Source organism: Gavia stellata, chromosome 2 (assembly GCF_030936135.1).
Source record: "Gavia stellata isolate bGavSte3 chromosome 2, bGavSte3.hap2, whole genome shotgun sequence".
In the NCBI taxonomy this organism is placed as follows: Eukaryota; Metazoa; Chordata; class Aves; order Gaviiformes; family Gaviidae; genus Gavia; species Gavia stellata.
In genome coordinates this window covers 34,239,634-34,261,315 of record NC_082595.1, presented here as the reverse complement: position 1 = coordinate 34,261,315, position 21,682 = coordinate 34,239,634, and the positions used below count along the sequence as shown (strand labels likewise).

The following is a 21,682-nucleotide window of genomic DNA, read 5'->3' as shown; positions in this document are numbered from 1 at the left end:
TTCTGATTTCGCATGCGGGCTTTTCAGGTTTGATTGTAAAGCTATGGTACTAGTTCTGATCCACATATACAAGAATGTGAGAACTTTAAAAGTCTTGTTTACATTTATTAAGACTTTATTAATTAAAAAAAAGAGAAAACATTTAGTTGGTCATGCATATGAAAGGGTGAAGTCAGATAATCCTCCCTTATAAAGCTGAGATGTCAAAAGAGATTTTTAGTCCTAAGACATTTGCATTGTACTAGCCTTGAAATCTATTCCTTTAGCATCTTTTAGCACTGGAGACAGTACACATTGGAACACCCTTGGAGACATGCCTGTAGGAGCTGGCCAGTTTGCTTTGCCTGCATCACTCTGACCCTGTTGGATTACATGGGTGTTTCCTGTGTGAGGTGTCCTACATTTTCCTTCTTCGTAGCAGTAGGTGTCCCAGGGGAGCTCTTAGCTTCGAGGTATTCAACCGCTCCATACGTCACCATAGACAACACAAGCACAGACAATAAAATGTACAGTTTGATGTAGACTTGCAATTTGGTGCTGTAACCAAAGGCGATGACAAATCCAAGTGATTCCCAGAGGCGGTAATTGGCAAAGGCAGCCTCCTTGTGTTTCTCAAACAAAAAGCCATAGAGTCCTAGAAGGAAGGAGAGGCACGGCTTGTGAAGATTAAGTCTGTAACCATGTATTTTCTGCAAAGGGAAAAACCAGACCACAATGGGGAAGATAGACCCTGCCTCATAAATGTCAGAGAAAGGAAAAGACAAGCTTTGTCTTAAAACACTTTTGTGCTCCTGTGAATTGTTATACGTGAAATAACAGAGCAAAAAAAGGCAAAATAGAGAATATCAGAGAAAAAGGGAAAGAAAATGGGAGAAAGGAAGAAACGATGGGCTCTATTGAAGTGAGATGGCAGGAAGTTTATTTTTCAAACTATATCAGCAACAAAAAGGAAAGTTCTTGCACTGATGAGCAAGTAAGTAAGGAGGAAGAGGAGATGGCCAGAAGTGGCCCTCGACACTGTAGACTCTCCATGTATAACTATTGAGAAGGTTATACCAAGTCCTTACAGGCTTTCACCGAACAGGCGCTTTTGTCTAGGGACAACATAGTCCTTAGGGACCAAGTTGCTCTTTCAGTGTGGGGTAGAAAGGATCAAAGAACCAGAGACCTCCCTGCTGCCACCCTTCACCACTTTTGGGGGCAACCTGCATGGACCCTGCATGCACTGTCTACCTGTTCTTCAAACCATTTGTTTCACCCACCTAAGAACATGCAGAGACTGTTCATGTAAAATGCATGTCCCTTGTTTTCACCACAACTTGGCCTCAGGGAGCCCCCAGGTGAAGCTTGCACTGTGTTGCCGATGGTAGTAATGTGTGCTATTCATACTTGCCAAGTTAAGAGAAACAAACTGACCCAGAACACTTAAATCAGAAAGTGGAAGAGAGCGCTACAACTGGGCTCAGATTTAATATGCAGAGGAAATTTGGCTCTCTGAGATAAACGGGTTTTCAAATTTTCAGCTCCTGGATGGGTTGGCAAAATAATATCCTTGATGCATACAGAACCTCTGGGCAGCAACTGGAAAACATGCTTGACTTAGAGAGTTAGTTAAACTGATCATCCTAATGCAGTCATGTTCACTGGAAAGCTCCCACTGAGTTCAGTCAGCTGCACACCCACAACTGGGAGTCAGGAAGTCAGCCTCCAGGTCTGACTAGTCAGGCACACAGGGAAGGGGAGCGACCTTGCTTTCCTCTGGGTGCTGAGCTAGCATCAGTGAGATGACAAAAGAAGCAGGCGTTTCCACTGACTCAGCTGTGGTGTGCAGGGAGGGAAGGGGAGGAATATCATGAACCTTGACTCTTCTCATCCACTTCTCTATCTAACAACACATATGTTTGAAATATGCACATTCACCCAAAAGGCACAGAGGAGTACAAAGTTCCCTAGAAGTCTGGGTAGGCTCAACTAACCCTTCAGTTTTGTTAAGAAGCAGGGAGACATCATATGTATGTAAAACCTTACAGCATCCTGATGACTATAAGAGGACATTTACTGAATGTTTCAATTTAGACATGATGGAAAATCTGGACAAGTGCATCACAAGATGTACTTAGTTCATTAATCTGGCTGAGTGTAGTGTGAATTATTTGATAATCCTTCATAGTTTTGCCTAATAAATGAACAAGTACAAGTTGTTCATATAACTTTGCTGATATTCCCTGTGCTATCTTCTGGAAAGGGGTTAGTGAGGAGAGTTTAATATAGGAAGGTTTCTGATGCCACGACAACTCTATGTGTAAGGATTCTGGCTTTCAGCTTGTACCTGTTTTCCCTTGCTATTTTGAAGCTTTCTTTTTCAGTCAAAACAATGGGAGAATTGAGTGAGGATCTAGTCCAAGCTTCAGCTATAGGAAGGGGTGACTTGGCAGGAAAGTTCTTGTTTCCAGGATGCATATGTGGTATTAGCTAGCAGGTACATAGGAGCACAATAGTGTTCTTTCCTCAAACCTAAACATTTGTCCTTATCACAAACACTGTCAAGTGCAGTGTGGCACAAGTTGCCTGGCTGAAGCTTTAGCAGGACCTGCTGGGCTGGCTGAGTGGAGAGGCTGCTAGGTCTGAATTCTTGCAGCTCACTTCCATGGAAATGATCCCCCCTGTTTACCACTGCCCGTTTTCCCACTCCTTCCCCTGGTACTAGTAGGCATGGGTATATAACAGGACTGCTGGAAAGTATTTGAGTCCAGGTTTATAAACTTTCCAGACTGATTCACATCCTTTCTAAAGACGCATGTCAGCCTGGAAAGAACTTTATTTTACTGCAGTCTATCCGATAGGTCTGTGCTACACAATTGTTATGCCCCAAGTGCAGTTATTGCCGGGGGGTAATAATAGCATCTGTGTTCAGGTTAGATAAGAGAGGGCACTAGACACTCTGAAATGAGGCAGCTTTCATTGGAAACAAAGGAGAGTGTCCACACACATACGCAGACATGTTAGGAAACCTTTATATGATGAAGTGACTGATCTACTGTGAGCCTATACATCCTCTAGGGGGAACTCCAGTATTAGCTATCCACAGCAGGACAAAGTAAGCCATCTTTGATTACCATAGAATACCTTAAGTATGTAGCACAATGGCATTGTATTTATTCCATGGTTAATCTGCTGTGGCCCAAGCAGCAGTCATGGGAGCTTGCCAAAGGAAGGACCACAGACCTTAGTCCCCAATGCTGTTTTAGAGGTCTTATCTCACCTCATAGCCTTTGGAGCTGGGAATTTCTCATGTGATGTATATCTGTATAAAACTGATGAAAGGGAGAAGAGATTTAGTCCTAAATGCACATGTCAAACTAAAGATCCTGTTCTGGGATGCAGCATTATGGGGTAATGTCACTGCACCTCTCCATTAAGGTTTCATGTCATCACTCGGTGCTTCAGTGTGACAATGTGACACAGCAAACTCTGTATAATTTTATAACTGGGAGCTGTGGAATAGCTGAAGAAAGTACAGGCAAAAAAAGATACTGTGCAAGCATAAGGAACATTTGGTTTTTTCCCAGATAACACCAACATGACATTTTCACAAGTATCCTGCAGGAATCTGGGAATGGAGATGACCTGTTACAGTGCTGTAATAGAGGTCAGTCTTGTCACAGCCCTGCAGAGCTCACTCAGCATCAAATAAGCATGAAGTGTTGTCCACCATCTATGCCTCATCTGGGGGTTAGGAACTGCAGTCACTTCCCAGCCACCTTCTCTGACACTTAGGTCCTCTGTACTTACCCCTTTTTTCCTAACAAGGGCATCAGGTCAGGCATGCAGGGACCTTACTGAGGAGATGTCCTTCTCAAAGGCCATCTGAAATGTATGTTAATCCATGAAAAGAGGGTGAAAAGATGATGGAGCCAGGCTTTTTTCAGTGGTGTCCAAGAAAAGTGGACAAGAGGTGATGGGCACAACCTGAAACACGGGAGGTTTCCTCTGAACATCTGGAAAAACTTTTTCACTGTGAGGGTGACTGAACACTGGCACAGGTTGCCCAGGGAGGGGGTGGAGTCTTCCTCTCCGGAGATAGTCAAAAGCTGACTGGACACGGTCCTGAGTAACTGGGTCTGCCTGGGTGGCCCTGCTTGAGCAAGGGGGTTGGACCAGGTGACATCCAGAGGTCCCTTCCAACCTCAACCCTGCTGTGATTCTGAAAAAAGGCAAGGGTTTCTGGAAAAGAGAGAAAACAGGATAAAGGGCAGGTCCCTTATCCCAGTAGAAGACTAAGATACAGCTCTCAAGAGTGTTGGGAAGAAGCCTGATGAACAATGAGGAAGACTGTGGCTGAGGAAGCAGGAAACAAATGAACAGCTTTACTTCAGAGAGAGCAAATCCTCACTGATGTTGTCCTTCCATGAATGTGAATAATGAGAGCACTGATTTAAAATTGTACCAAAGGCACAAGGCCGTGGGTTGGGATGAAAGAAGATGAGAGGGTATTCCTTGATGTATGTGTGAGCTGTCCTCTAAGGGATATGAGGTGGACCTGGTGGAGGAACAGAGAAGAAGTCTGGTTGGTCACTTCCTTGTGTGTAGAGGTGGGGACTCTACATGTGCTTGAAAGGAGATCACTGTCAGTGCCGGGCAAAGGACTGGTGTTTTCCCTTCGGCTCTCTCAGAGGAACATGGTAATTTAGTGGGTGAAATCATCTAAGCTACTGAAGCAACCAGAAGGACCAGAGGGAGGGAGGCCAAGACACATAACCTGATGTGGACCCAGATGAACTAGCTCTGTCACATGTACATTCTTGTGGCATCTGCCAAATATGAACTTGAGACAGAGGAAAACAATATTAATAAAATAAGAGGCAAAATATGGGAGCAGATGGGAGAGCATTTAACTGTCTTACTGACACAGACTATGGCATTGATTTAAAAAGAGTGTGACTGACAGTCATGAGCAGACTGGACTTCAAGTCATCACAGACTATAGCTCTTTTTTGCCCTCTCCAGCATTTTAGAGTCTGTCTTTAGTCTCTATAAGAGACTGAACTTCCTCTAGTTTTGATTAAGAGATAAATTTAAATAATCCCTTACGGAAGCCAGTTTGTATCAGCTCATTATCTGAACTGTCAGTACATAATAATTGCACTGTATCACAAAGCCGAAGAACATAAAAGATTATAAGAACAACCATAATGCATCAGATAGCAAGTCCAGCAGTATACTTCCAGTAACAGACTCCCAGGATAAGAGTGTAAGAAATAAGGCAAGTATACAGTGATCTTTGCCCCGCTATTGCCCTCCTGACTCTGGCAATCAAAGACGTAGGGACTTTGTGAGTTGGAGATTTCCTCTGGACAACCAGGCTTTAATAGCCCCCAAGACCATTTTCCCCTGAAGTGATGTAATTCCAGCTTAAAAACATTTACATTTTTGGCAATGAATTCCATACTTCGATTATGCATTGCGTAAAAAAAGCATTTCTTTTTATTTCTATAAAACTTGCTGCCTAATAACTTTATTTAGTGCCACTAGTTCTGTTGTTAAGAGAAATAGTGGATTTCTAATCACTTTCTCCATACTATTAATTATCTTACTGACTGCTTTCCTTACCTATCACTTGTCTAGGCTGAAGTGTTCTAGTTTGTTAGTCTTCTTTCAAGTGCAAGTCTCGCATGACTCTGCTCATTTTTATTGCCTTCTTATGCCTTATCACACTGGATTATGATTTTTGAAATGGAACAAATCAGAACTGCATGGATTTACTTGGTTGCATGATGTTGGTCTCTGTGGTTTTCTCCTTCAATTTTTTTCTAATAACTCCTAACAGCCAATTTGCTCCTTCTTTTGTTGCTGAGCTTTGACTTGATTTTTTTATCCAGAGTGCTCTCCTTTATTGCAAAAGACAGACTAAATGTATCATTCTTCTTAGTTTTCTAATTTCCTTCGAAATACTTATACTCCTCCAGAATATTTATTCTGAATATCCAGCATCATCTTCTGCAGTGTTCTTCTCTCTTCATCTTGGAAAAATTTGTTTAATGAGTATTTTACTTTCTTATTTCTTCTACTTTCCAGTGAGCTAACATATTTCTTTTAGATGCTGTCTTAAACCCATTATCATTTTTATGCATGCCTTTTCTTATAAATACAAACCTGCAGATTTTTGTATCTCAAGGGAATACATTTCATTATCGCCAGGACTTACCATTAGTTTGTGTCTGCCAAATGGCATCAGATAGGCCCCAAAGAGCGGGGAATATGAAAAACACAGCAAGCTGCTTAGGATGAGGTTTCCAGAGCAGTAGTGCTATTATGCAGGCGGTGTTTGTAACTGTGGCTGTTGATTTAGAAAGAAAGAAGAGAAATAGAAATACAATTACAAACAGGACAGATAGTGGTAGATAGCACTTTCAAATTCTTCCCCCAACTAGAGCACAAGGCAATCTTAAAATCTTGCTGGTTCACTGATATTTGCACTGACTGAGTTGATATCACATGAAATACAAGACAATGCAGTCCTTTGACAGTCTTCAATTAATAATTCTGAGCAGTGTCCTGAGCTGAGAAATCCTTGGCATTGATATGGCTGTTAGCCCAAAGGACAAGAACTGCCACTGAATAGGAGAAGGGTCTGCTGAAAGACTTGCAGTCATCATGTGAGGCATGTGGGAAGCGGGGGGAAGCACCCTTCCGCTCTCCTTACCTAGTCCTTAAACATAAATTTCCTTTCAGGGCCAGAGGAGACAGCTAAGGTTATGTAGAGGGACTGGTGACTTTTTGTCTTTCTTTTTAAAAGTGGTTTGTAAATGAGTCACTGATTCCTCCCCCCAAAGACCCACCGTCACAGGCTGAGTACAAAAACAGAACTGAGAGGTTCAGAGGTCTTGCATTACTAACACTATAGGGTTTTAATAATAATAATATCAATATCAATATTATTATTATGTGGTTTTTAAAATCTAGAATTAGTTTCGTAGAGTGAGACGTACACCTAGGATAGACACATACAGAAGAATCTCTGAACTAGTGACTGTAGCATAAAGGACTCTAAATTTCTTCCTCTTTGCTCAGGTTTAAAATTTCCATTGGAGGAAATGCCTGGAATGTCTAGATGCACATTGACTCAGTCAGTGACATTTCTAATAACACCGGTTACTGTGTAGTGGAAGTAAGGTATTAGTACACTTCAGTATGAATAGCTTAGTGGATACAGGGACACAATTGAAATATTTCTTGGTATTTTTCTGCCTCCATTACTCTGTTACTTATTGGAACAGTGTTCTCTGGAGAGGGAAATGTTCTTACATATACAAATCTCTTCTCATGGCAACCTGAAAGTTACAGTTCCATACACAAGCCCTCAATTTATTCTAGCCTGACATGCTGGCATATGACTTTCTTTTATTTTTCTCCCTATAGAACAAGTAGTGGAAAGGACAGCAGGCCAACCTTTAAAAATTTTCCTGAAATTCCCAGACTGGTTGCTTAAATTTCCAAGTTCACTGTCCCCTGAGACTCAAATCAACAGTGTATCTTGTGAGGTTCTCAGTTGCTTTTGCTCCATAAAGGTGAGGAGGTTTCACCCCAGTGGAGAAATCCGTCTCAGGTGTAGTGTAGGCCTCAACATCTATATTGTAAGATCATTTATCACTGGTTGCATTAGACCTATAAAGCATCAAAGCTGTAGGGCACTTTCTGAGTAGATAGCACCCTCAAAAGCAGGGTGAACTACACCACCAGCAAAGTGATGCAAGGCAATGACCTCAATACAGTGGTTATACAATACAGCCTCTCTTCTCATGAATGAAGTTGCCTCAAGACTGACTTTGGTTTTAATTGATAGCTGATAGCGAGCTCTCCCTTTGTAGTGCATGCAAAGGGGGGGAGCACTGGGTTTGATATATTACATGTGGTGATCAGTCCTTCCAAGTGACCTTTACGTACCTAATGCAAATAGAAGTTTTCTACCCGTGAACTGAGAGATCTTTCCAAAGAGCAGAGAGCAGAGGGAATTTACAGCTGAAAAGCAGATCATCACATAACCAATGTAATGTATCCCCAGGGCACAGGTCACATACGTCTAGAAGAGAAGAGACAGTAGTGACACATTTTCTTCAGTGAAAATATGCAGCTAAGGATCAAGGGTCTTAGCCTGAGTATTCGGTAAACAGCCAGCATGGATGAGAACAAAGGAGCACAGTTACAGAGTTTGCTGACAAGTCTCTGGTGTACTGACATAGTTGGCCTTCACCAGCGATATTCCTAACCCAGTTCCCAATCAGACTGATGCCATGCAAACAGAGCAGTAACAAGCAGGAGAAGAAACAGGAGCACTGCTCGCTATGCAAATAAAGCTCCTGGAAGTGGCACTAGGAATTTTCTGCCCTTTCCTTCATAGTACAAGAGATGAAAATTGACAGTCAGCACTACGGTCATTACAGAGCAGCTCCCAAGAAATGAAGAGGACCTCACCTATAAGAGCATATAGCCAATGGAGGTGGCCATGGAGTGCCCCTTTCAATCCATTCAAACGGCAGCAAGTGCACTCTTCTGTCTGCTTATATGCAAAGTTTGAAAGCTTAAGTGTCGAATAAGCAGCTCAGGAAGTTTGCCCCCTTTCTTTGGAGGCTTTCTCAACAAATGTCTGGAGAACACACCTACTGTGTGTCTAGGTTTGTAGAGAAACTGGAGGAGCAGAGGTGGTTTTGATCATTTCAGTCTTGTCAGGGTTTGGACCTGTTGCATCAGTGACTGGTGTGGGCTTTCAGCCAGCCACGTTGAGGGTTTGCCCTCTTACGGTAAAGGTTCTCAAAATAAAATACATGGTATGTGTGCTGACTTGCACTTACACAAACTCTAGGGAAACCAGAAGGAAGGAAGATATAAAAGCTTTGCAGACTTCTGGCTTTTCTCCCAGTTTGTTATTTACAACAGGCTGAAGAGTTTGAACCTGTAGCTCTCTGCTGGGGCCTCCACTGGTGAGTTAAGCTCTCCACAGCGTTCTTTTTAAGGCTGTTCCAAGGGACATATTTACTGCTGGCCTCTCCTGTTTGAAGATGTCACTCAGAGTTCATTCAAGTAGAAGTAAGCAGAAAGTTAGCAAACCACAAATCGCCATTGAAAACATCTTCATTTAACAAGTAAATATAGATCAGATGCAATAGTAAGACACAAAGGCACAAAAAACAGACATGAATAGATTTTCATTGTCATCCACACCTTTGTGTAGTCACCAGAAAGAAATCCCTGTTCAAACCCACTGTACATTGTCAGAGGGATTAGAAGACACTGTCTTTTATCTTTAAGATGCTGGAAAGTTGCTAGGAACGTAGACCAAAAGGATGGTGTTTCTAGTTTTTCTTTCTCAGTCTCTGCTTGGTCAGATTTGATCTGGTCCAGAAATACAACAATCAGCAACACAGCTAGCACACCACTAGCTGCAAAAACAAAACAAAAAGTTCATGAAAAAATGAGGAATGCTGGAAGAATGATGGGAAGTCGCTTGCTGCTGTTATTGTTCTGACTTAGTGCTTAGCTCTCTGTGGGATGTTTTGGCAGATGCATCTGATTCCGCTTCAGTGTAAAGGCCATTTCTGTGTAAACAAGAAGGCCTGATCTACATTCACATCTTCTTCATACAGCTGCACACCTCGCAAATCCCCTCAGCTTAACTGTGACTGGCCTGTTGTGACAGCCGCTGAGCCATCTGCATGGCCGCAGAGGGTGATTGCTCACCCTTCCAGGGCAAGTCAGGGGTCGCGGGCACAGGGAACTGGCCAGAAACACCTCCCTTAGGAGCTATCAAAAGGCTTTAAATCAACATGAGAGAGGGCTATTCACTTCCAGTGCCAAGGTTTTCACTGCTAGGGGGGATCTTCCTTCAAATACATGGAAATAAAAATAAAGGGCTAGAAGTTGAACTGCTGTCTTGGATCCCAGTATATGTTGCTATGTTGCTTTTTTTTTTTTTTTTTTCTGGTCAACTCGGAGCCATGCTTTGAGTACAGAATATGTGCTATTTTAAAGATGATAGTGAGCAACTCTGGGTGACTTGAAACCTTTGAACCTGTAATTTCCTAGCAGAAGCAGTATATGAAAGAATACAGGGGGTAGTTAATCAGAAAATGATCATGTATGTATCGGTCTAGGTTTGTTGCTTGTGGAGTGAATCAATACAGTTTTTTTCAGGTTATCAAGAAGATAGCTTTTTCAGGTTAACAAGAAGATAACTGTGTCTCATGAAGCAGCCACAGATTCACAACTGATTACTTCGTTACAGATGGAAGGCATGATTATGTTTCCTCTGTTACTTATGCTGACTAGAATTCCATCCATGGAAACAAGTGGAGTTCAGAGTAAGAGGAGAACCACGCACATCTTTCCATCCACATTGCCTGTTTAAGGTGCTCCTATGTTACTGTGTATGGGCATGCTCTTTTTTGTGAACTTTTAATGTCCAAATACATTAGCAGATTTACAGTGAAATGCCTCAATTTTTTATTGGTGATTATTTCTCATCCATGTCTCCTAGAATGAAACTGTTTTCTCCAGTGTCCTGCTTCTCCACTGTGGCTGAGCTGTAAACCCTTCATGATGTAAGTCATTATTAGTTCTGCCAGGGTGTTTATTAATGCTTATGGGCTGATTGCAGGATTTATATGGGCGAGAGCAGGACACCCACATTTACAGGACAAATATTCTAACAAATATGTCAAATGAATCAAGAGCAATTATAGGAGATAAGTAACTGCATGGCTTAATAGTGGTTGGTATGATCATAAATAGAAACATCCACAGTCCTTGAGAAAACTAAACAATAAAAGGCTTATCCATTATGGTCTCCACCCAAGCTGGGCAAAATATGTATTCAGCAACCAAATACAGGAGACATTTAAAAAATGTCTGTGAATGAAATATTTAGCTATTTGGTTTCCCTCAAGGTAGGAAAAGACATATCTTTTATTAAGAGCTTAAAAGAAAAATGAAACCCTACTGATGCGGGGTCACTAGACAGCAGGGTTGCATTCATTTTGCATGAGCAAAGCCTAAGGGAGTGCTGTGTATGTTAGTCATCAAATTTAAATTTAAACTTGTGAGCCAAACCTGCCTTCAGCAGAAAGGCACCAGCTCCAGCACACTCTGGAAGGGAAGTGGGGGGATATTCTTTGTATTTTCTCACCAATTAGGAATGGAGGTTGGGGAACGAGGGAGGGTGTGCTATGATCTCTGACCAGATCACATACTCTCTGTTTGCACAAATTCCATGCATCAGTCTCAGCATAGAGACTACATCTATGTGCAGAGACTGCAAAGATATTTTAACAGAGCTAAGGTGACATATTGCCTTGCCAGATACTTCCCCTTTATCCAGATAATAACTTGTTTTGAGCCGAATACTTTTTGAACTTCCCTCATGAATCTTTGCAAATCTATTTTTGTCTTCCGATTTTTGATGGCATCAGCCTTCCCTGTCTTTGATTCCTTTCTAGACTTATGCAAGGAAGGTCTATAGCAGCTGTAGTTACTAAATGGGAGACGTGCCAATTATCCTAGTGCTTCTCTTTATCTTTGCCTTTCACACTAGGGTATTATAATTCAAGCATCACAGCTGAGAATTGACTGAAGTTGTAAAATCTCAGCAGGGATTCAAAAACCTTCCCCCAAATGATTGCATGTTCTGGGAGCCATGGTTCAGGTCCACCTCTAATTACAGTGCAGTTCTTGTGCTAAAACTGTTTTATGTGTGGTAGGACACCAGACAGTTCTGATAGGCATCCCCAGATGACTAGAAGTTGGTGAGTTCAAGTACCACTGGCTGGGCTGCTCTTAGCATCTTGGACCTCTGCATGCATATATAAATCTGCCCAGTGCCATCAGTAACTAGTTCACTATTGCTGATCCTGAAGATAGTGAATGTAAACCTATCATCTCATGCATAACTGGATAAGCTGCTGTAATCCTTTAATTGCAATGTGGGCATACTTTTCATTCTAGTCTGTAGAGCAACACTGACTTTGGGTGAAACAGTGCGGTCACCATACTGGGCTTCAGCTTTATTCCAGGTGAAAGTGTGAAAAGTGTAAAAAATCTTGCCTCTTTAGGCAAAAATGATACAGCACTGGCACAAAGCATTTTAAACTATTTAGGAAGTTGTTTACAGCTCTCACATATCTTGTTTCCTTTTAGCAAATTGGATTGAAGGAGGAAGTCGGCAAATTAATCTGCAAAGTCGCGCTAGGTTTCACAAGTAGTAGGTTTCCCCATCAGTAATATTCATTAAAGAATTACTTACCAGTGTAGATCCCTAGCAGAGTGTAGATTAAGGAGTTGGAGGGTTCTGTTGACTCAGTGGTGTTAGTGGTATCAGTCATGCAGTCATATGCTCCACAGCATGCCAGGTTTTCTTCTGAGATTTCCACTAACTCAGTAAGAACCAAAAGAAAGACAGGTCAGGGAAGAGATCATATGAGTGCACACTACATGTATGGATAAAAGGAGAAGGGAATCCAGCACTCGGTGATTGGTCCTGGTTTAAATTCCTTCCCAATTAGAGATGTTTAACTTCAGAATCCAAGTTTAACACACAAAAATTTGGTTTAACAGAAACAGTTGCTAAAGACAAAACACTGAATTGATGATTACATGGAGACATGGACTAAAGCCAGAGGCTGAAATCTGAATCCAAGCTCAATTTGCAGTATTTAAAGTTCCAGTGTGTATCTGTACCTCTTAATCATAATACTCCACAAGACAGGTCCCTCAGTTTACACCACCACTGAACTGATGGACCTCAGTTCTTACAGCCAGAGCACATTATCCCTCTCCAGATAATTTCTCTATACTTTATAGGAAGGGAAGCCACCTCGAGACATCTTTTTGTTTTACAGATTCAAATTACGATTACCCACTAATTCAGTCTTCCAAGAAATCAGCTTTTCCTGGCTTCCTTACTTTATTACTGGGTTTATTACTGGCTTTATTACTCTTTGAGAACATATTTGAAACTAGAGCAGTTTGGCAGGGTTTGGAGTAAGATCTTTGCTTTGTTCAATCCCATCAATGTTGTGCTGGGCACGTGTCAAAGCCACACACACGCATGTACTCACGCACCCTGTGTGTCACCACGACACCGTGCCCACTTCCTCCAGTAGCCTTTCTGTTAAAAACAAAATACTAACCCAAAGTGTAAGCCTGAATAAGCTATGTAGTGGGGAAGGATGATCAAAAACCCATACAATTATTTCAATGCTTTCACTGCAGAATTTGTCACTCATCCAAGCATAATAAAAGGCAACACTGTGTACCTTGGCTGATTGCTTAAACAGGACTTGATCTGTAATTTTTCAATTAGGGTTACTGTGTAACTACTTTTAGTGTGTTTTTCCCCATTGCTTCCAACCAAAGCTGCTGCAATGTGAATCAGCTGTTTAACTAGCTTCATATACAACTTTAGGTTCAACATCAGATAAAACTTAATAACATGAAGAAAATCATTACCTTATTATAGCCAGTGGCTACCACTACACAGTTTTGAACAAACAGACCCTCAGCAAAATTACCATATGCAAAAGGTGAGTCACACTAGTAAAGTGTGGAAGTGTGTAAAACAAGTTTTTTATCTGTTCATGCATCATTTGAAGTTGAAGATGCACATGCAATTAGTGATATGGAAGCTGCAAGGCAGGGTTTGCTCTGTTCCTCTGGAAACAAGGCTGCAATATTGATGAGTGAGAAAGGATGACTCCTGTAATTTACGTTGATTACTGCCTTCTGTTGTAGTATTACTTCATGGTGTAGCATGCCTTGCTGTGTCTGGATGCAGTGATGTAGGCAATATGTCAAGTGTACGTACGTGCCTGAATTTTACGCATTTTGATTCTGCAGATACATACCACATCTTTCCGCCTGCTCAATGAAATCATACATTGTAAGTATATGAACAATATGGGTGGATATGTTTGCTGCACTGTCAGAGGAGAGGCAAAAAAATGCATGACTGGAGATCCTTACCCCCTCGCCCCCCAAGAAGTTGCCTCTAGATTAAAGCTGAGTCTTACTAAGAAGGCACAGTTGGGAAGCTTATGGTATGACTGCTCATCGCTATTGTGAAGATATGCAAGGCCTTTGGCTTTGAGAGCTGTTCACAGCACACCTCCCGGGAATACAGCATTTCCTGAAATCCAATGTAACTGATAAAAAATAAGTAAAAGAGTTTCTTCAGAATTTAGAGGAACATCCTCAGATATAAAACTAGGAGGGGATTTACAAGACCAAAAAAAAAAAGAGTATTTTAATCCTCTTATTAACATGATGTGTGCTGTGAGGCAGAGGAGAGTAAAATGGTTGCAGTCTATGCAGGCCCCACAGCTGCACCACAGCCTCTGCCCTGCAAATGAAATCAGAATGGATAGTCCCTCTCGAGACATCGTCTGGCTCAGTGATCAGGTCAGCAGGGCTCTGTTGCACTTGATACAGTCCTCTGGCATTCTGCTTTCATAGTGTTTCATCTATAGTTGCTTGGGTTTAAAGGAAGCATGATTCTCCATAAGTGTCACACCTTGTGACAACTGCTTTGCCATAAACCCAAGGATTCAAAGATTAAAACCTGATGCCAGCTCCCTGACATTTAGTTTTAACCTAATACCTATTTGAATATCTTCCAGAGGACACACTGTTTAACTGAGCCAGGGAAGAGAGGTAACTTCTTGGTATTCATGGCAGCAGTGTATATGGAAAGCTCTTTGCATGTCCATCCTGTTCTGACTTTGACAGGATAGGGAATGCATGCGACACTGCAGTGATAATACGCTGTAGCACTTTGAACCTCTAAGGTGGTGTCCAAATATTAATTTATCTTCATAACTGCCCTTTTAAAGCTTACACCAATTACAAGCATGGGAAATGAGGGCAGCGCTGTTGAGTGATTTCTTCAAGCTACATCGGCATCTGCTCTCTGAGCCTGAAATACAGCAGAGGAGCCCGGCATGCAGTCTCCTGCCAACAGCTATTTCTATTTCTTCTTGACAATTCTGTAAAGCATCATATTCAGCAAACACCAGCATCAGCTTGACTAACCTTGAACGTTTAACAGCAGTTTAATCAAATACTACAAGGTTTGCGAAAAGGCTGCTTCCATGTCTTGCCTTTTGTTTTAATCCACTTTAAATAGAAGTCAGATGTGAAAGACTGTCACTGCCAGCAGCCTATCTATGCTTTACAACCCAGGGGTGGAATTCAAAAGGAATTCAATAGACATATATTTGTGAGCTAGTTGTCTGAACTCTCTTTATAGCTGATGAAGAGTTGATAGAAAATAGACACTTCCAGAGAGCAATTTAGCCCACCTATTTCAGAGATCTACCTTCAGATGAGCTAAATCACATCTGAAGTGCCCGTTTCCACTGACTATGAAGGCCACTGAGGGTCACCCGCTCAGCTACAGAAATCTACCTTTTATCTGTCTAGAACTAGCTGATGTTTATAGAAAGAAGTACCAAGATTTTTAAATATATTTTACCTTTGTTGGAAGCTTGGCTAAATATCAAGGATGAGATAAGATTTCCCCAAATGCCAGAGGACTGAAATATCAGAAAGAAGACCCCAAAGTATTGGTTGATAATATCCTTCCCATTTTTTCCTGCTTTCTCAGCATATGAATTGCCAGCAATGGTGAGGTAAGTGCATTTGGCAGACCAGAGTGGTGCTCCTCCTAAGCCCAGCATCACAGAGGTAGGGATTAGTGTGTACCTGCCAAAGAACACTTTATTTAGCATAGTTATTATCCATTAGCATAATAATCATTTGCCCAAAGATCCAGAGGCAAAAATAGACATCAAAGAAATAGATTTATCCTTTGTGTGATACAAGAAATCTGCTACATGGAACCAAGAAAGGGCCAGTCTTATGAAGTTTAGGATGTGCAAGCAGTCTCAGCTGTGTCCAGGGGCTAGGTCTAGGCTAGGCTGGCTAGGCCTGTGCTCATGTGCCCTATCCTCTTGTAACTGAGAATTAAATTGTGCCTGCGCTTCAGAAGATGGATCACAACAACTTTCCTCCACAGAGTTACGTCCCCTTTCACTGGAGAGCAGAGGTAAATTGTTAATCCACCACCGAAAGGGCAAGGCAGGAGCTGGCCTTCTCCTGTGGTCCTCTGCTCCCAGAGCCACTGGCTGGAAGACAGCCTTCCCTTACCAATCTTTTCAAAAGCAGTCCTAAAAGTCATTTGGATTTTAAATGGAATTTCTCATTATTTTTTTCTGAAAGGAAATCTCTGCCACACACATGAGTTAGAGAAGCAGCTTCAGGTGGGCGGATGGATGCATTTGTTCTGGCGTTTTGCACATTTTCACCTCTCTGCTTTGCCTGCTACTGGATTTATTAATCCCTGTTTCTTGCAGGTAACACCTTTTGCATCCAACTTTCAAATCCGTAACACAGAGGTAGAGTAGGACTTGAGAAGAAAATGAAGAAAGAACTTCACCCTTACTGATTTTGTTCAAACACAATAGACAGGGTTAAAGTATTTAAATTGTACCAGCTAGCATAGAAGTTCCCTAAGGAGAACGCAATGTAGCAGCACATAGAGCCTGCGATGGTCCACTTGCAGCCCAGCTTCTTGATGAGGATTGGAGGGAGGAACATGGATGATAAGATGAGTGCAGCATAGAGAACACTTAGGGAAGCAACGCCGAGGCCTTCTTCTGAGTGGAGACTGCTCTGCATGGACAAAACCGATGGTTGAGACAAATTTTATCACAGGCATATGTTACTATGGTGTACAGAGAGTGGCTTCAGGCAGAAATAGAGAGACGTGGAAGCTGGGGCTGGGTATTACTGTCTCCTTTCCCCAAAGCAACCTGATTACGGATTTGTGGTTTTCCTCACAATGATAGCCCATTAATGAAAATATGATACAGAACCAAGTGAGGATTGCTCAGATTCAAAGCTTTAGTAAGTCAGATTTTGGATTATTTAATGCAATTCATTTGAGTTTCTCTTTGAAAGCAAGATGAATGAAGGCTAACCTCTTTTCTTGGCCTTCCCTTTTTGTCTCGGGCAGGAATATCCTCAGATCTGCATTGCAAGGGCTGACTTAGCAACAGTGGAAGCTTCTTTGCTTTAAACTACAGGTCCGATAATTTCTGAATTCTTCAGAAGCCAAGGTCCAAATATCCTAATATGCTCACAGCAGACCTTTGTAGTTGGAAGTAATTGATTCACTTACATTTTTACAAGGGAGGAATAAGATTTTACTGATCTAACCAGGTTTTATATTTTTATGCTCAAAATAGTTCTCTTATCTTGATACTGTAAAAGTTGCAGTGAGATGATCAAGATGCTGCTTATCAACATTTTCCTGTTAGTTTTCATTAAAAGCTTACATGATCTGGTATGATTTTGGAAGCGGGGAATGCATGCAGGAGTGGGTAGCACTGGAGAGCACTGGAGGAGAGCAAGCCAGTAGCTGCACCGAATGCTTCCAAGCTCTGCGGTGGCTGCGTGCTCCAGCTGTGCAGGACCATGGTGGCAGCCGCGTGGCTCCCTTAGTGAGAAGCAGGCATCAGGACAGAGAGGTGAGGAGGTTCTCTGCCGAGCAGTGTCAATGTATTTGGGAACTGGAAAGGTTGTTCTGTAAAAAGGCAAAGGGGCTTCCTGATCACTGAGGTCTTATTTCTGAAACACCACATGCCTGGTTTTGTCAGGTACATCTTCCAAAAATTAGGAGCCAGGAATCTAAATTCATATGATTAGCTTAATTGCTACTGTTTTTTTTGGGGGGTGGGTGGAATGTTGAAATAAATGATGCATATTTTTCATGCTTCTCCTGCAGGCTACAATACAATAAAACAATCTACTTTTGATTGCGTCTCAGCAAGTCCTCTTTAACCAACAAGACAAAATGGAGAGAGAAAACGGCTACTTCGTGAATCAACACCACTCTGCAGCATTAGGGGAGGCTTTTTGTTCCAGAACTTAACCTGAGCGTGCACTGTTTCAGATGATGAGGCTGACTCACAGCTTCTTGGGTTTGTCATTCCCCTCCTTGTTAGTCTGCCCAGCTTGTAACATCTCCATCCATTTTTGGGACTGTTTTTGCAGAACTTCCCTGAACTTGGAATCTGACAGTGTCAGAGAACAGAAAATGCTTGAGGAGAGGAGAAGAGAGAGATGTACAGAGCTAGCAGGGACCTCTTCCTGAAATGAGGTTATTGCAAACAAGTGTGTCATGTTCTACATCAAGCTCCGCCTTTAAAGCATACAGATTCCCACACTAGCTGGAAAATCCTTCTAGAACCCAATTGGTCAGGGTTGTCTTTTAATATCCTGCCTAAACTTCCTCATGGATGGCTTATATCCATTTATTTGTTATTAGACCCGCAGAATCTTCTAGTCTGAAAAGTTCCTCCTTGTTTGTTTACTCTGAAGTATTCACAGATAGCAACAGTAACCCTCAGTCTTTTAGTATGGCTATACTAAACAAGCCAGCTCTGATGGTATCCTGAGAGTTCAAGTCATTCTAGAAACCATCTCTGCTACTGTGTTTTAAAATGTTAACGCCAATACAAGCCACAGCTGCCTTTGATTTCAAATGATATTTTTAATTATTATATTACATCATGACACCAGGAATTATTGTATTATTTTATATTTATATTATTAAATGGATTGGACAGACATTTTAATTTTTTTACATTGCTGTATAATAATAAAAAATCATAGCAATTTAGAAATATTCAGAACAAACCTTTTTCAGAAATGGAGTTTGCTTTCCATTTTGCATTATCTTCTTTTGAGAAAAATCTCAGAGAAATTTAGTTTTCATTCAAACAGCTTTTGGGGACCTAAAGAAGTAGTCTGACAAAAGTATTCAGCTATATGCGAAATACTAGTGGGTGAGGGATACTAATGTGCACCAAGTTGATGTCCTAACCCACCTCATAAGAAATATTGTGCATGCCTTCCTCACAGAAACTGGGGAAAGACTGATGGGTTTCAAACAACCAGCTGGCCTGATGCCTTTCCAGGCCAGCTGTCCTGCCAACCAGTGGGAGATGCTTCACTTACCTGTAGACTCTGGAGTCCTCCATAAGCAGTGAAGAGAAGTAAAAATCCAAAAGAAATGACCAAAACATTCTTAAGATTCTTTTCCATGTTGATTCATACAAGACAAAAGGTCAGCCGGTGTGCAGAGCTGATCCAATTATTCCAGGGGGTGCTTTGAACTGGAGAAAAACAGCTTCTGTTTTGCTGGAAAAGGTCACTTCTCACTGCATTTGTAGAGGAAAGAGTTGTTAATTATTTGAGGATTGGCCAGTGAACTTTACTTTTTCTGATACTGAAAACTCCTTCCGGAGTTGTTACTCATTCACTTGTTGTGACTGAGGCAATAATGAGCATTCCCAAAGGACATCAGTCAGGTTTTATTACATAGGTATATAAGTCACTTGCAACACTTGCAACACTTGGACCGATTTTAGTATTGCAATCATACATTATATGTCTCTCTCCTATCACTAGCACAGAAGGAAAGCAAGCAATGAAATGCCTGTCTGGCATAAAGATAAAAAGATATAAAAGATCCATAGAGGGCAAAGGTTAAAAGATCATACTGAAATCTATATTAGGCCTATTTCTTAACTAAGGTTACAGAAGAATACTAGGAAATGAGGTTGTTTGTGTTACAGTGTTGTCTGCATACAGCAGCTCTATAGCTGTGCGTTGTAGCAAACCAAAGTTGCTGGCTGCTTGGCAAATGGGAGAGTCTTCATCCATGGTGAACCCCGTGGCTTTGGGGTACTCATGAAAATAATTTTCCCCCAATCTTTCCCATCAACTCAGAAGCCAAGAAGAAACATGGATTTAGCAGATAAATGAAAAGGCAACTTCTCCTCCTCCAGCCCCTGGAAAAAAGCAGCCTTTGTGGGATGTATCTTACCTTGCCAGTGCTGCCTGGCTCAAGGAGCGAAAAGTTCCCCCTAGCCAGCCAATCCTGCTGTGTTTGCCCCTGCTTTCCCCTTTTTTCAGATCCCGCCCTTGTGAAGTTGCATTGGCTGTTCATGACACACTGGCCATCCTGCAAGTCCTGACTGAGTTTTTGAATATTCCCCTTCTGAGCACATGAAGTCCTCCCTGCCCCTAAGCCTGGCATGGCGAACAGACCATCTGCAGACCCCTTCTGCAGCTGTAGCAGAGGAGGGGTTTGAACTTGGGAGCAAAGTCCAAAAAATTCCATGCTATAATGTAAACTTGTTCAAGTGGAGGTGCCCTGTAGGGTGTCCGTAGTGTCTAGTGGGAAAGCACAGCTAAGACTTGGTCTAAGTGCCACTAGATGGCACAATTTGGCTTCCCACAGGGACATTCGAGGGTGAGGGGAGGAAGCTTTAATGCATTAATTCATTTAATACGTTAAAGAGGTCACAGGTAGTTTCTACTTTGAAGAAAATGCCAGTATGTGCCTTTTCATTTTCTTCTTTTGTCTTATAATCTTCTTCTTGAATGAAATAATGCAGAAAACATAATCTTTTAATTCTCTACTGTTAATGGTACTTCTGTATTGCAAGTCTAGATAGTGAAATACTGGCTTTTTATTTTACAGAGTACTATGCTCAGCGTGCAAACACTTTCAATTAGATCACAATGCTACTCTTGTTTCGCAGTGTTTGTAATCCTCTACAAGGCTTACAAACCAAAGTGGTTGTACTTTTTCCAATCTTTCTAGGTTTATGGACCCTTGCAATTTTCCGGTGAAGAAATTTCAGAAGAAATTTACACCTGGTGATAACATGCTTGTTTCTGGTTTAGATCCCTTAGAAATAGTCTGCAAAATTCTAGGGTTTGAGATCACAGGTTTAAAACCACTGGAAAAATGAATGACAAAATGTAAGAATAATGCTTATCCTAAACAAAAGCGTAATTATCACCTGCCTGGGCAAAGGCAAGAACCAAGGATACTGCAAAGCGCACTCAGTTACAAAAGCCCTTATTTTAGTGCTCTTTCTTGACATTAGCAGTAATAACAACACAGCTTTAAAAAAATCAGCATTAACTGAACGCTACTTTTAAAATGCCATGTTGGATAGGTTATCTGATCAGCACTCTGCTCTGGAGGAATTCTTAACTCCTAGCTCAGTCATGTCCTCTTAGTACTCGATGTTGGAGAGCAAACAGGGGATGGTGGGTTTTTTGTGGAGTTTTTTTTTTCCTCTCCTTTCAACTGATCAAAGACATTTCAGCCTGTTCCACATCCCTTGCCCAGAGCTTTGGGTTATCCAACCCCCTGGTCCTGAGCCCCTCCTTAAGAATGTGCAGAGTCTTTACCAAAGAGATCTGATAAGGCCGAGGAGCTCTTCCTTTGGTACCAGGCAGCAGGCGGCTCCAGCAGGCCTGCTGTGTATCACCCTTGACACCTCTTTCATTCTTTCTGCCAGTCTAAGATTAAGTGAGCCTCAGAAGCCATGCACTGCATTTTGGGCTTAGCTTTCGCATAGGGGACTGCAGCCACCAAACTGAAATGTCTTGCAGAGCGCAATCACAAAAATGGGAAATAGAAGAGGCTGGTTAAATTCGTGACTCCATCCTACAACCCGTCATGTTTATTTTCCTGTGTGTATTTTCTCAATGCAAATGAAGGCAGCCTTTGCTTAAAAGATTATAGCACCAGAGACCAATCTTTGGGGTTTTT

At 41.7% G+C, this 21,682-nt stretch overlaps 1 protein-coding gene across 1 annotated transcript; it reads right to left on the bottom strand.

The window, feature by feature from the left end:
- Positions 1-368: 368 nt before the first annotated feature.
- UNC93A (unc-93 homolog A) lies at positions 369-19,152 on the bottom strand. The gene is made up of 8 exons (XM_009808724.2): positions 19,066-19,152; positions 16,535-16,716; positions 15,518-15,747; positions 12,293-12,418; positions 9,220-9,437; positions 7,945-8,080; positions 6,206-6,337; positions 369-634 (listed from the first exon to the last, which is right to left on the bottom strand). The coding sequence occupies exons 1-8, from the start codon at positions 19,150-19,152 to the stop codon at positions 369-371; spliced, it is 1,377 nt and encodes a 458-aa protein (XP_009807026.1).
- Between the last annotated feature and the right edge of the window lie 2,530 nt (positions 19,153-21,682).